The sequence below is a fragment of the Psittacula echo genome (genome assembly GCF_963264785.1).
Source record: "Psittacula echo genome assembly, chromosome: 7".
Taxonomy (NCBI): domain Eukaryota; kingdom Metazoa; phylum Chordata; class Aves; order Psittaciformes; family Psittacidae; genus Psittacula; species Psittacula echo.
Genome location: NC_137740.1, coordinates 11,736,608 through 11,752,633, shown reverse-complemented (window position 1 = coordinate 11,752,633; position 16,026 = coordinate 11,736,608). Strand labels below are relative to the sequence as shown.

General features: G+C 45.0%; 1 protein-coding gene across 4 annotated transcripts in view; it reads left to right on the top strand.

The window, feature by feature from the left end:
* Positions 1–16,026, top strand: part of RNF220 (ring finger protein 220) — a gene marked incomplete at its 5' end in the record, with an annotated part of 217,980 nt that overhangs the window by 177,956 nt on the left and 23,998 nt on the right. For all 4 annotated transcript variants that reach the window (XM_080623510.1, XM_080623508.1, XM_080623507.1 and 1 more), the window contains 4 exons: positions 6,349–6,445; positions 7,426–7,512; positions 9,232–9,287; positions 11,059–11,137. In XM_080623510.1, coding sequence (XP_080479636.1) covers positions 6,349–6,445; positions 7,426–7,512; positions 9,232–9,287; positions 11,059–11,137 — 319 coding nt within the window. The remainder of the gene's footprint in view (positions 1–6,348; positions 6,446–7,425; positions 7,513–9,231; positions 9,288–11,058; positions 11,138–16,026) is intronic.

Below are 16,026 nucleotides of genomic sequence, written 5' to 3'. Positions count from 1 at the left end.
GTACACTGTAATGGCACAGTTGGGTCTGGGTTTTCTGGTTAAATCACTGTTTTGCTTGAAATGGATCTGGCTCAAGAGAAATAAAACTGTTGCCCTATAAGCAGCTTTTAATGGCTTCTGAATGTCATTTTTCTTGCAACAGGCTAGGAAAGTCGCCAAAAGAACTATTCTATCCCTGTTTGTGCTAGGAAAAAAAAAAAAACGGGGAACAATTTCACTGTCCCAAAAATACTGGCTGAGGTTGTGTTGTAGATCTGCAGAAAGGCTCCTGTTCAGTATGGCATCATCTCTGCTTTCCTCTTGTTTTCAAGAATCCCTAATGGCTTCTTCTTTCTTCCCAAAAGCCTTTTAAAATGAAACAGCATCCATGCCACCTTGTCTTCTTAGCACTAGTTGGAGATACTTCAGCAGCTGATGAAATAAACCCAGTTTAGAGCCGTTCTTGGGAAGTGTGTGAGGCCTGGCCGTGTGTCTGCATAAACTACTTTTATTGCCTTTGTTGTTTTTACTCTCCAAGAAGCCAACAAGTGACATTTCGTTAAGAAAATAGAGTAAACGTGCTGGAAAGGGAGGTTGTGCAGGAGGGGGTCACTGCAAGGAGTGTAATTAGCAAAGGCTACACTGCTGGAGATTTACGGGCGGCTTTTTTCTTCTTTCCCGAACACATGTAAATTACCTGCGAGCAGAACGAATGCCTCTTCCCAGCCAAAACAGGCTCCAGCAGAGCTGCATGCCCCAGAGATGGATTTGGATTTAGACCCACTTACAGAATTTACACAAAATTCTGCATTTCTAGAATTATTTCCAATAGAGACTTGACAGCCCCCAATTCTTTGGGAGCCAAACAGGAGAAACACTAATTATACGGATGAATTTGTTCCTCTGCATGAGCAGCAGCTAGTAGCTGCTTCATAACAGTGGTGCAAATAATAGTACTATCATCTTAGTTTTGTTCCTTGTTCTTGTTTGGAGTGATAATTACATGTATACAGAAGAGTCTGCTTCCAGAACTGAGTTATCTGCCCAAACTGGAGTTAAGTATCAAAGGTGGGGCACAGAGGGTCTGAGCTTTCCTACCTGTGCTGAGGAAATGTGTCTGTGGCCATTTGAGTCTGCACTGGTGTGGTTGTCTCACTTTTCAAGTCCTGAGCCTGCTAGTCTCCATGTGAGCTCATGTCTGCACAGGAGCCTGCAGTGCTGCCAGCACCTGAAGCAGCATATGTTGTCACTTTGACCATCTGCCACTGAATGCAGTGGAGGAAAGGAGAGACTTGAATGTGAGGCCCTTTTATGTGTTCTGTGAATCTGCTTATATATAACATTAGTGACTCGATCTTAGCTTGAGCCACCATTCACTTGAGAGGTGTTGAATTGGCCAATCATCGGGAGGATTGCACAAAGGAAGAGAGGTTTGAGGAGCAGTGCAAAGGTCAAAGAGGATGCTTAGGCATAGGGGATGGCTTAGGAGAAAGGAAAGTGCTGTGACAGCTTAGGGATAGGGGGAATAAAATGATTCCTGATGACATTTATCTCCAGCCATTATTAATAGAAAGTGGGAAGTGTTTTCCAGTCTCCTTCAAGCTCAGCCGATTGCTGTAGTGCCTGTAGCCTGGCAGTGGTGAAAAGGCATGGGAATTTTCCCTGCTCTTCAGACCTCTTGAGTCAGTATTTCAGAATCACTGTTGCTTGCGTAGAGTACCTAAATTTTTCAGAAACTACCTTGAATTGGTGCTCAGACAGACTGCTCTAAGGCCAGCCCAAGCAAAGCTGTGTACACAGTGCTGGAGAGTGGCTGGGCGCTCTAGGTAAGTGATCTTGATAGGTACATTCTGATTGATGGGTGAGTTTGTCTCCCAAACTGTCACAGGGTTTATAGAGGTGCCACTCAATACCAGTGCTGGAATTGCTTGTCAGAGCACCTGGCTACAAGAGCAATGGGGATTGGAGACAGAGCTGTAACTTTGTTTTTTCTCTGCTTAATGGCACTAGCGTCTGACCTGCCTGCTCACTCCTGTTTGTCTGGACCTTAAGGAGGCAGCTGGGATTAAGACTGTCAGAGGATTGTGCTGCTTTAGCGTCAGGAGGCTAATTGTATCGAGGCTGGCAGTGTATGACAAGTGGTTGCCTCCTAACGAATGCACACCAAGAGCAAAAATTTCTTCAACAAGGAAAGGGAAAGATACAGGGGAGCCTGCATTTTGGTGTATTCTTCTTTCATCTGAAAGCAGCGTTTTCAAATTCACATGTGGAATTACATTCCTCAGGCCTTAGGTGACATCTCTCCTTGTAAAGAGTTGCAGCTGCTTCTGTGAATAACAGTCTCTTGTAAATTCCTAAGTCAACATTCAGTTGTTGGATTTCAGTTTATTAACACGTTGGGATAAAGTTCTGGTGATGAGCATTGACCTCTGGATAGTAGCTGTGGCTTCAGAGGTCCACTCTTGGCAGCATTGCTGATGGCTCTGAATTACTGTGTGACCTTCAGAAGCCAAGCCTTGCTGGAGGAACCCTTCTCTGTTCCCAGTACACACTATTGAATTGCAAATCACTCAAGTGTAATGGTAGGGGGTCTTCTGGAAGATCCCATTTTCCTATGGTAGATCCAAAACAATGCTATTGCAAAGGCAATTTTATTCTGCTTGACACCCTCTGCACTCCATTTCACATTTTCCTTGCTCCTGGATGGCAGCATACGCTACTGGCAGGAGCTGGAAGTTTTGAGCCCTCTTTACACTTAGGCTGAGTTAGTGAGAAGCAGGTGTGATCCTATCAGGCCTTCCTTGCATTTACTGGTCCTCTTAATCCATTTATAACAGCACTTTTCCAGAAATCTGGTTTGAATGAGCCTGAGATGAATGAATAATGTCAAGCAGTTCAGACGTCAAATATTTGAACAGCTGCCTGGGTGTTTTCACTGGCTTTGTGCATGGAAGCAACCCCAAGAAGTTAGACAAGGAGGGTCAGGTTGAAATTGTGGCACCAAACCCCAGCTCACTGGACCTGGCCTCAAAATCCATCCCTCACCCCTGCTACAGATGAAAGGGCATTAGGATGCCAGTGGCAGGCCATTCGCTCTGCAGGTGATGCTGGACTGAGCTTTGCATCATCTTTGCTGTTCTCTTGTGTGCAGGGGCAGTACTGGGATTCATGGACCTTTTGATTCACATCAGAAACGTATTTTGTGGAGAGTTTTTTCCCCTCTTTTTTTGTAAAGCAGCCTCTGAAGTCCTAAAACTGATAGCCCCACTTAAATTCAAAGTCTTTTCTGGGAGAGGTTACTTTGGTCAGCATACACTTTCTGAATCAGGTTTTTTTCACCATGTTGCAATGGACTGCACTTGGTCATGTTAAAAAGAAATCCATATTTGGCAAAAATCTAAGAGTTGGATCATCTTATTGTGGTTTTCTTTAGCTGCTGGCCTGGGAGTCCTTGTTTTATCAGGAAAGAAAATGTACCCTTCTCCTGTCCCTCATCTTAACCCATGAACTTCTCTGCTATGCCCTCCTTCCTGACTGAAATGCTCTTTCAGGTCATCTCGGTTGTATCTGTCATTGTAACATGTAACTGCCCAAACCCATCCCTGTGCACTCCCTGTGTAGGGAGGAGAGGATTCTGTGGCAATGCAGTGGTTCCTATTAGAGACTTAGATTGAGCAAAAGCTCTGGAATATTTTCCTTTCAGACTTAAAAGGGATTTTGTTAAGTACAAAGGTTTTGAGAGCAAGGACACCAGGATTCTGAATTCAAGGTAGTTTAATATTTGTAAACTGTATCACAGTAAGCAGATCTTCTCTTCTTAAGCTCTAACCATAAACCACTAGTTGGCTTGAGTCACTTGGAAACAAAATTGATGGAAAGGTGCATGTTTGATGTATGCTTGGTATCCTTGCAGAGGGAGAGACATGGGGCGTGATCCCACTTACACTCACTCTTTTGGACACCTTCACCCTGCTCAAGGCACTTGTTCCAAGTATTCATTGTCTGGCTAAGGTTCAGATCACCTCTGGGACTGGCCAAGTCACAGCTCCAGCTTTGCATGATTTGTGTTTCCTACAGCTACAAGAAAAATGAAGACCTGTGTGTCCTAAGTTTATGGCCTTTGAGAAGTGATGGGCTAAAGTAATGCCAGGTGCAGGGGATGGTGTTACTGAAGGTTAAATGCCATGCCTGTAAATTACCACCCCATCACCCACTGTGACTTCTAAGACAGCTCTGAAAGACTATCCAGCTTCTTTGACAGGTCTCTCTTGCTCCTCTAAATCTTCTCCCAAACATTGTGATGAGCTGAAGGAGTCAAGATTTACTAGATAAGCCCTTGCAGCTCATGACATGTATTGGCTGGCAGCATGCAGCCGGTATGTAAAGTGCTTTATAAGGGGTCTGCTGGATGACAGCTGCCCCAGTGATGCCCCAGAGCAGACCTGCAAGTGTGGCTCCTGCAGTACCTGGCGCAGATGGTGGATACTGCATTGTCAATGCTCATTGTGTTACCTCTGCTAAAGATTAAGGCTGGCAATTACTTTGAAGTAAAAGGTAGTTTATGCTTCTAGGGAAAGGTTAGTCTTAAAATCATTGCCATGCTACGGTTATCACTCGTTAAGGACCTTCTTTATATTCAGGGAAGAGAAATATCAAATCCATATAAACAAATTTTATTGGGGGCTTAATGAATCAGTGAGAGCATCCGTTCCTAGAGAGTGACAGTAAAAGAACTGTGTCTGCATGGTGTCCTTGGAAATGAGACCTTCGCCTTGCCCTGCTCTCTGCACAGATGTAGGCTGTTAGAAATATAGCTCACTCTTCTGGGCTAGGAAAGTGCAAGTTTGCAGCTGACAGCACAAGCTTGTGTAAGTCTGCTGTTGAGAGCCCAGTGGGATGAACAGACTTGGACATCTGTAGCACTAAAAGAGCTACCCTAATGCTTGGGAATGTCCTCATCCTTTGGGCATGCATCTTATATACAGTGCTTCTAGATTAATTTTAGCCTGTTGTTTCCATTCAGAACCATATTTGGAGTGCAGAAATGTAACCACTTTGGGGAATCTGTGCAAAGCCAAGACTACATCTACCTGTTTGCAGGTGGGATGTGCTCCTGGTCCAGTCACAGACTTAGGTTACCAGCCGTCTGGATGGGACAGGTCCTTCAGGCTCCACCAGATACCCTCTGTGAGCCAGGTGTCCAGGTCTGCTGTCTGGACAGTGGGGTGCTAAGTGAAGGAAGGTACTGGAGGCAGCCAGAGTGAGCAAATTTCTGCCTGCTTAGCTTCTATCCCCAAACAGCTTAGATCTGCTGCAGAATCAAACACAAATGAGGACCTTACACCATCCTAGGTTTCAGGAGATATTTAATGTCCAGTCTCATGGGAGAAAGCGTATCCAGTGTTAGATCTCATAATGAGAGATCTAAAGAGTAAAAAGAGTAAATTAGTTTCCCTTCTATTAATAAACCTAAGGCAGCAAATGCCATGCAAAAGTTCATCTTTGTGTTTGCACACCAGTTCAAGAAAAAGAAGCCTGGTTACTATCAGCTACGGAATGCTTGAGACTACAACAGACTACAAAACACAGACTACAAAATGCTTGAGAACCAAAGTAAATGTGTAAGGTTTTAGAAACTGGCAAGTGTTAAACAGTTCAGTCTCAGATGGAACTGTTAAAGCTTTAGTTCTGGTCTTGTGCCTGATCTACCTGTGTAGGAAGTGCAGGACTCTTTTTGACTTGCACTGGAATTCAGTCACAGAAATACTTGTAAGGAGCTGTTGGTGACTGTGGAGTCTCTCTCTGGGTTTTTTCTGTTTCTTCCCCTCTCCTAGAAACAGGTTTCCTGTTCTTAAATGTTTTGTATTGTAAAAATCAAAGCCATGACTAAATGCATTTAAAAAATAAAATGGCGTTTCTGATTGTATTTTGGTCCCTGCTTGCCCTTTGCAGCTGAATTAAGGACTAATTCCAGCTCTCCCTGTGGCCTTCTCTTACCTGTTAGTTACGCAGTTTTCGTGTTAACTGCTTCTCTGAAAAAACAGTCTTCCCTATTTTGCTTCTCTTTTTTCTGCCTTTGAGAGAGCCTTCCAGTGCCATCAACTTTAAAGTAACTCATGTGGAGAGCAAAAATGTCAGTGTTGAGGGGCATTTTAGAGCATAAAATACATGAAGTTAGAGCATTTCTGTGAGTGCTTTCTCTGCAGTCTCCTGAAGATTGCTCTTTTGCAGCCTTGGAGATGATACCTTTTGTGAGGCTGTTAAGAGTAAGGACAGCCTGCAGACTGGTGCTGTTGCACCATGCTTAGGAGATCTGGTACACTTCATCTCTAATTCAAATGCTCATCCATGTGGTTTATTTTCTTCCAGGTTCTGGGTTTATCATGTGCAGTGGCAAGGAGAATCCAGACAGCGACGCTGACCTGGATGTGGATGGAGACGACACACTTGAATACGGGAAAGCACAGTATCATTTTTGAAAGGCTCTTACTGAGGGGGAATTTAGAGATGGATCTTCAGCTAGCTTTCCTACAGCACGGCCCTGGGTGTTGGTGGATAGTCTGTGTCCAGCCCTACTGGAAATGACACAGCCTTCTCCAGTTACCGTGTTATTTAAACGAGGAGGAATTCTCAGTTACCCCCTTTGAGACCCTTCTATTGATGCAGCACTACTTCAGACATGGTTGGTGAGGTCTATAGGAAATTTTATAGGAGACCAAAGTTAGTGATCTATCTTCCTGGTTTATAAGCAAACCAGAAAGATAGATCAGCAAATCCAGGTTTCTTCCATGTGGATAGTTTTTCCTGCTTCATGGATAGGAATTGAGTTTATTTTCCTCAAGACAGTCCATTGTTTTCAGGAGTTTTGTGCAAGTAAACATTTCAAGCACTATTTACCTGCCACTCCTTTCATTAGACATGGACTATGATTAAGGGCAGTTATGGGGAACTTCTCTGTCTGGGAGCCAGGCTTTTCAGACACAATTCTCCTCCATCAAGGAGGAATTCCTGCAAGGGTATTAGGTAGACATTGACTTAGCTGTGATGAGGGGGATTGTATAGCTGTAGAACTAGACTGTATTGAAATCTGTACCAGCCTTTAAGACGGAAGCCCCAACTCTTAGCTGGTAAAAGATCTCTGTACCTCAAACAGAAATAGTGGAATTGTGCAAGGTAGGCTTGCAGAGGTTGAGGAACTGGTTTTCCCCTTCTAGGAGGCTGTGGCATCATGTTGCTGTCAAAAGACTTTTCTGTTTCTTTCCACCTAAACCAAACTTTAATCCAGAATTTAAAAGCAAGCCCCTCCATAGATACCAGCCCCTCTTCTTTTAAGGCATTTCCAGTTGGAATGAATTTGTTCTGTGTCCCAGATAGTGTCCTAAGCATCTCAAAAGCCTTTCCACTGTCTCCAGCAAGGCTGTATGCTCCTTAATCCCTTGTGTTCAGGTACACAGAGGCAGACGTTATCCCTTGCACTGGGGAAGAGCCAGGTGAAGCCAAAGAGAGGGAGGCGCTCCGAGGTGCTGTTTTAAAGTAAGTACTGTACTTTTCTAATTTGCTTTCATTACTTTTGGGGGAATCTCAATTTATTCAAGCACTTGAGTGCAAGGGTCACAACAAGAGAGACTTAGATGAAGCATAGTGTGATGAGTGGGTCTCCATTTCTGCCCATGCAGCCTCATAAAGCCTCTGTGCACACTCTCCCTCCCTTAACCACCCAGTGCCGTCTCCTCCCTGAACAGTGCTGAACAGAAGGTGAATTCTGGCGATGGGGAAACTGTGTTGTACTAAGACTTTATGCATCATCTTGCTTCACGATGAAATGTGGCCTCTTAGTAGTATAACGTGATACCGGCTGAATCATGTTCAGCGCATTTGGAGTCTGGCACCTAGAGTATGATTTCATTGCATCACATTGTGTGTTGTGAGGCATGCAAACTAATCCTTCTGCGTTTGATTCTGGGGTTGGGGCAGGATGTGTGCTCTGCCCACATACATATGTGGAGAATGTAGGCAGCCAGTATTCTGGGTGCCTGGGGAGGCATTTCAGGCAAATAAAATGAGTCTTAACATGGAGCTAGGATTGCTTTCTAAGCCCTCTGCCCTGCATAAAACAGGGCTTAAATTGCCCCTCTGTCTCTTTCACAGGGTGATCTTGTGAGGTCAAGGTTGAAGTGATTGATAGAGCAGTGAAATGAAGTTTTCTTACTGCTTAGCCTGTCACAAACACTAGTTCAAAATTAGGTTCCACTCCATAGAAAAGTGGCATTTGCCACACTGGATCCAAACCATTGGTCTGTTTTATACTTTGCTAACCATGCTGGTCCGTAGACAGGGCCTCAAAGATGCTGAAACTCTTTCACAGCCAGGGGAGTGGTATTGTAGCAGGAGGATATCTGGGTATCCCTTGTGAGTGGCTGTGGACACTCAGTGCTTGGTGAGACAGCTGAGGTCCTGAGGCCAAGAGACCGAGTTCCTTCATGTGGCTTGCATCTAATACATTGCTTCACTGTTTGGGCAACGTCCTTGCATGTCTCTTGGATGGACTTGTCTGCCCATCTCCAAAACAGGAGAGGTGATGCTGCTTGTAAAAGCACTTTGAAATTCTGTCAAGTTTCTGTAGAAACACAGTAGGGTAGCTGATGCTATGGAGCATGAGCCTGTGTTACCTTTTGAGTGCAGCTGTCCTAGCACATAGAGCCAAAATGTTATACAGCCACAGGTATGTAGCCTGCTCAGAAGATTCCTTTCTCTCACAATCTCTTGCTGGCTTGTAAGTGAATAGACAGGGTTTTGAGTTGTCTGTACTTCAGTGCTGCTGTTCTTCAGATGGGAAGATAGAAAAGATGGGGCTTATGAAGGTGTAAAGTTATTCTTAAAGGGAGAAGCTATTGCAGCACTGAGGATTTCTGTTCACAAGTAAGATTTTCAGAGTAAGGTTTTCATCTTTGAAGTTGCGTATTCAAAAATGAGCCTTAGGTCATGGGTGCTGTCTGAATCCCAAGCCTTCAGTTAACATCACTACCCCTGTGTGATTCAGCAGAGGTTGCAGCTAGAAGTGCAGGTTGAGAGAACACCAAATGTGGACTAGCACAATAACACCTCCTGCAGCAGGCCAACCGCTCACATTTTGAAGCCTAGACTGATGGATAGAAGTATCGAGAGAGAACTGCTGGGTGGAAGGGGTAGCTCTTCCTGAGCAGCAGAACTTTCCATATTCAACCTTTAACATTCTGCCCTTTTCTCTTTCAGTGGTGGCACACCCAGTACCCGAATAACACCGGAGTTTTCTAAATGGGCCAGCGACGGTGAGTGTTGAACTTGTGAATTATTAATGTGTGTGCTGCAAGAGGGCAGGTAGATACTCCATATCTTCTGATTGCCAGTAATTAGGCAAACGGTAGTTACACATACTTGAGCACAGTAGCAGAAGATATGCATGCACGTATAATCACTATCTTTGTGAAACTTTACCACACAATCAGCTGGAGTCAATGACAGCTGAGGGAGTTCCCAAAAATGCAACCTTGACTGATACGGTGATAAGAAATAGGGGTTGGATTGACTTGCTGTTGTGTCGCTAAAAGACAGACTGCTGTATTGCGGAGAGGACCATCAGAGCTTGACTGTGTGATGGTGGAGTTCAGCTGCTGGGCAGTTAAACTACACAGGCACCTGTTGGTTTAGATCTTTTTCAACAACTTTTTTGCCATCTTTGCTTCTTTAAAAGAGTATGCTGGGGACTTGTATCATGATCTGTTGGGTAGGTCTTCTCCTTGCTGGCCTCTGTATGGCAAGAAAAGCCTGCAGCTCTGAAGCCTGCACCTTTGGAGTGGGAACTCTAGGATCTGTCCTACTTGATGACCTGTAGCTGAGACTCCAGAGCAAACAAGTGAATGTGACATCGTACCTTTGCATGCATTATTTGAGAGCTCATAGCATTAAGGGCACAAGGGTGTTAAACCCATTGGACCGCTGTGTTTTTTTATTTAATGCCTGCAGCACTGGAAGTGTAAGCAGCAACCTAGTGGAAATATGAGAATAATAAAACCTGGCACTTTCCAGCTGTAGATGCCAAATCCATTTCCAGAGCTGGGCAGTGCTACTCCAACTCCCTTAGGAAGGGAACTGAAGCTCGGCGACCTGAAGAGACTTGTCCCAATGATTTTGTTCACTGTTCTTTTACTGTAATGCTTTGGGCATTTGATTCCCAGCCTTGAAAGTACCTACAAGACATAACTGCTTGCCAGTGGGAGGGGGGTGGATAGAACCAGTTTGCCAAAGGCATGATGATTAAATGGAAGAACATAGGATATCTATCGCAGGCATTTTCTTCTGTGGGATAGGCAATCTCATTTATTTTCTGTGATGTAGGAACAGTTGCCTTTAGGTGTGTTCAGCTTCAGTAACTACAGCCACAGAGGTGATGAGGAAGCAGCCCTAATGACATTTTCTATAAGCTGTTTTCTTCATACCTTTTACCCAAAACCACGGTACTGAACCTACATCTCAGGGGCTGGCCCTAGGACAGTTCACCTGGCTCATCTCCAACTGGTATCTCCCATCTCCTCCAGTGCTGGGAGATGCCATGGGATTGCTCGTACTAGGAGAGCTGTGAGCAGACTTTTCTGTCATACTGGTTACCTGGCATATATTTTTCTCCCTGTCTTTGTCTGAGGGGTCTCAGAAAAAGGGAGAAGCTGAGAGCAGGGTCTGGGCTGAGTGGTTTTGCTCCAGACCTAACTTTCAAGAAGTATGCTTTGGCGTGGCAGCCACATCAAACCATTCTGAATTCAATCCTGGCTTGAACAAGTGCTACATCTGTGAGGGTCAGAAAGTATGAAGTGGGGAGACCGTAGGGATTGTGTTTTCAGCCCTGAATCACAGAAGCATGCCGTCCAGAAAGAGGGCCTCTCTGCCAGAGAGGGTCACGTAGCATCAGTCTCTTCCCTCTCTTTCCAAGAATCAGCATGAAAATAACTCGTAGGGATCCTCTGCTTCTGAAACTATAACTCGCTCAAACTATTTCATTGCAAGGATCAAATGCCCTCTTACTAATTTGTCTGTTCTTCCTAGCAGAAATGCCCTCAACGAGTAATGGCGAAAGCAGTAAACAGGAGACCATGCAGAAGACCTGTAAGAACAGTGACATTGAAAAGTGAGTGTAAAGTGGATAGCTTTCATTTTTCTTGTTTTAAGGAACCATAGTGTCTCACTTGGTGTTCCTAGAAGCAATGCTACTCTGAGGGTAGGCATGTTTGAAGCTTTTAGCACTGAGAAAAGAAGTGCTCCAGTGTGGAGCCTGGACTTGGAGCTATTGGTGTTCTGACTTGCTGCTGCTGTGTCCATAGAGGGCCTGTGGGGGAGTTCTTCCCTAGATAACCTGCATGGACAGGTACCCACACAAGGAATTGAGCACAACTTCCAAATGGCTTCTTCACTGCAAATTGCCTTCTTTTAAATTATGTAAATGGATATATCCATGTTTTCCACCATATTCTAGTTACGGTGTGTTTTCAGATTTGTTGACTGATGCATAACAGCCTAGACTAGAGCTGAGACTTTGAACAGGAGGTGACGATTCAGACCCACTTTAACCTGGCAAAAGCAATTGGCTTGTAAAGCTGTACTTAGATTTTTATTGTTCTTATTCCCTTTGCAAGATTTCTGCTATAAATGTATCATGGGATCCTGCTGTTACAGGAGAAGTTACCTTATCTTTGCATCTTGGGTTTTGAGGGCAGTCCTTCACGTGGTCTCTATTCTGTTTTCTCCGTGGTACCTGCATCTTCCACGCTCCTTCTTTCCAGCAAAAGGGAATCCTGGCAGCCCTGTAACTTGACAGAAGCATCACTGAGAGGATTTTTTTTCATTTAGGATCCAGATTTCAGCTTTGTATGGTTGCTAATGGAAATAATGCCTCAATTCCTGAGGTTTTCACCTACAGCCTTTCCAGTTGATTCAGAAGTGTTTGAATATACAATAGTGCAGGAGCTCCCTGGCCATCTTCTTTCCTCTCCCTTTCTGCTCACTAGATATCCTGTAGCCTAGTCCAGGATAGAAACAAATGGTTTTATCTTCACTGTGCATTTGAGTAACAACCTCTATCGTCAGCCTCCTTTCACACATTGCTGTGGTGACTTATTGCTCAGGCAGATTTGGCAATCCAAGCCTAAAACTACAAGCTCTTCACTGCTGCCATGGACTGCATTAATTGATGTGTTTCAAGTTGATTATTGCCTGACATAAAATGTTCCCCCAGGATCAAGTGGGAGACAAAACAGCTCGAATGAGATGGAAGCAATGAGGTAGTTGTGGGTTTTAAACAGATGGCATTTACATTTTGAGGCTGAGATCCATTGATAATTTGTGGTTGAGGAAAAAAGTCTGGTGGTTGCGTTAAGCTGACTTTCTGTAAAGCTGGGGTTTTTAAATGTAGTTTGTTCTCCTTCTGCCCCTGATCCTGACTTGTGTCCCTGGCAGATTTTGGGATCTCTTGACAGTTCAGCCAGCCTGGCAAAGCGTATGTTCACAGTTAGAGGTTAACTGGGGAAACTCCCTGCTGCAAGAGGAAACTTTAACACTGCTTTGCTGTCTCGGCACTTTCCTTTTTATGAGGCTTTTTATTAGCATGTCCCACACATGGGCTGTCGGCTTCTCATTGAGCAGACTTTGTCCAAGGACCACTGAGTTTGGGCTCACAGGTCAGTGCAGAAGCTCCTTTGTCCTTAGAGTGAGCAACCATTGCATGCTGTCTTGGTGGCGAGGACTCATCCCTTCTGCCCTAATCTGTCAGCCTCTGTCTCAGCCACTGCTTGGCTTCCCTTTGGGCCTCTTGCCTGTCAGCCCAGCAGCCCTCCAGCCTCCCAGATCCACTCCTATTGAAAATCTTTAAACTGCAGGAGCTGAAAGGATTTGACATTTTCCAGAACACTTGAGCTCAAGTGATAAAATTGACATAGCTTTAATAATCTGATCAAAGAGGCTTTAGCTTGCACCTTTTGAAGGGTCCCGGAATCCTTTCCAAACAACACTTGTGCTAACACTGCTGTGAAGTAGAGGGAGCGTGTATGTGTGTGTGTGCATGCTCATGTATGCACACACACCTTGCTCTGCAATAACCTTGCCCCACTAAAGCTTCAGTTCCACAAAAGGTCCAAAATGTCAGCAAAACCTAATAGAAATTACAGGAAAAGCCTTAAGTGCCTTGCTGAGTCTTTCCAGTAACATTGGTTTTTTTGGAAGTAGCAGGTAGAGGTTTTTATTGTAAGGCTTTTATTTCACCAGGGTTCAGAAAACAAGATGGTGTTTCAGGTGGAGAACTCCTTTTTCCCCCCCACCCCTCCTTTCCTTTGAGATTCGTGTGTGATAAATAGTTTCTGTCCGGCCATTTAAGGACTCTGAATGCTCTGTGTGCTTGTCTGTGTAGAGGGGTTCTGTTAAATTAATTGATAACAGGGATCAGAGCTAGAAGCCTACAGAAAAGGAGGGGGAAGGGTTTCACACTGTCTGGCTGCTTCCCACTCCGCTGCTGAGCCATGATATATGGCGACCCAGCCCAACAGGCTAAATTGATTCATCTCCAGTTCCTGTTTCTAAATCTGGAGCTAAATTGGTTTCATTTTTCTTGTTTTGGGCGGTGCTTACAGGAAGTTTTTGGCAGCATCACTTTACTCCATTGTTTGTAACTTTAATTTTTGCCTTTAAATCTGAGCAGTATTGATTGGCATGTTAAACCCTGTGCAGCATCTGATTAGCATTTTTTAAATTGTCCAGAAGCACATGGCTTAGCCCGTGTGTCAGCCGTGCTCTCTCTTCAGAGCAGTGCCTAATAGAGTTAGCAGCGATCCGCTATTGATCCTTCTCTCATAAGAATGACGTTCCTTCCCCCTCCCCTCTTCCAAAAATAAGCCTAGCAAGGAAAGCAGTGTGATTTTGTTTGGTTTTTAATCCATTAATACAGTACAGCAGGTAGTCCTCCTTTTGACACACTGCTGAAGCTCTGCTTAAGCAAGTTAATTGAGTCTAAACTTAGGGTTTGGTGGAAGTCTCTTGCATGTTGAATAACTAGATGGGGTTTGGCATAAGTCTGCCTTTGTTGCCTCACTCCTTTTGCCGTGTCAGGTTGACCTCATCTATGTTGAACTTCAGATGGTAGCAACAGGTAATGAGACATGATGCTGGTCCCAGCATATGCTGGGTCCTTGGTAGCTTAGGCAGATTTTTCACTGTTGGCCTCATCTGTGTTGCATTGAACTTCAGATGGCAGCCATAGGTAATGAGACATGATGCTGATCCCAGCTCTCCTTCACAGCCATGCTGGATCCGTGGTAGCTTGGGCAGATTTCTCACCATTGGCCTCATCTGTGTTGCACTGAGCTTCAGGTGGCAGCCATAGGTAATAAGGGAAGTTGTCCTGGTCCCAACACTGTGGGGTGTCTCAGCCCTGCTGAACTTTTCTAATCTCACCAGTGGGAGATGTCTGAGAGATTCACCCTGAAGGTTCATGGGGAAAACATTGCACTGGCTGCAGCCCATCTGCTGAAGACTTGACTCTGCCCATCTTGAGTCTCTGAACTCAAGATGCAGCTTTGCTCAGAGAGAGCAGCCAGCCCCTAGTTGCCCAGGCATCCTCCTCAGCTCCTCCACCAACATCATACTCTCAGCTAAAGCACTGTCACGCACAGAGAGCTGCAGAAAGCACCTTCCCCACAAAAAGTCTTCCTTCCCCCCTCCCTCATGCGATGCTGCTTGCAAGGGTCTGGTGCCATTTTGAAACCGAGGTTCCCCGGGGTTAAAAGCCAGCATCTTAATTCAGAGTGCCAATGTTCAATTTTGCTTTCTGCCACCAGACTAGATTGCAGGCCAGCGAGAGAGTCTGGGTTAGTGGCCCACTGGGTCACCTCCCATTTGTTTTCCTCAATTTTGTGTTGTCATAAATTCATTCCAGCCCGTTGTGGTTGATCAGTTTATCTCCGCCGGGGCAGGGAGCGCTGCGAGCATGATATATGGCACAGAGCATTGTAGCCAGCCTCTCCATGAATCACTCCAGCTGTTTGGTGTCAGCCCCAAAGCAAACAGGACCCGGCCGCTGAGCGTTGACTACGATGAGCTCAGTATGGGAAGAGACATGACGTATGAATGTTTATTTAATAATTCTCTAATATTTCCAGCAGAGTGTGGCTGTGCCTTCTGGGAGGGGTGAAAGGCGGGGGGAGGTTGAAGAGGGAAACTCTAATCTGTTGGGGTGGGTCATAAATCAGGCAGACAACATCATTAATCAGGGATGGGACAGAAGTGGAAGGAGGTGGGACTGGAGCTGCCATCCTCGGTGGGAAGGGGGCTGTGCTCTTCTTTTTTTTTTTTTTTTCCTTAAAACAAATCTTGTTTCTGATTCCGCTTGGCCCCAGCCGCACCACCCGCATAATAGCAAACCCGGACACAAGGCTGGTTAAGTGAGTATGCTACCTCTGCTATAAACCTTCAATACGAGCCTGCCAAGCATTAAATCCCTTTATAATTATCTTCTTTATATAACACTTCATGCTCATCATGCTTCATTGGATGAGACGCTTGTTGGGTTAAAAAGAGGGGTTTAGAGACAAAAAAAAATTGTATTTGTTTTATTTTTCTTGCCTCCTCTTTCCTCCCCTTCCCTCCCATCTTACCTCTTTTCAATCCAGCTGTTCTGAAGGCATCAGCTCCAGAAGGGCTCTGGTGTGGCAGCACAGGAAGGAGCATCAGTTAAAATGACACAAAGTTTGGTTCGGGGTCCTTGTGCAAAGAGTCAGGCATGTGAGAGCAGTCAGGGAGGCAGCAGTGTCTGTCCTGGGAACCCTCCTCCTGGGCAGACAGGTCATAGGAGCAGAGTAAGTGTGAAGCCAGAGGATTAGCAGAGGCCTGAAAGGGAAGGAGCCACGCTTAAGCTGGTGTGTCAGATGGAAACAGAAGCTGTTGTGAATTGACACGAGAGGATAAGAGCTTCTTAGCCCTTCGCCATAGTGTCACACCATTAATAGGCTTTGGTGGGAGGCAAGAATGTCATAC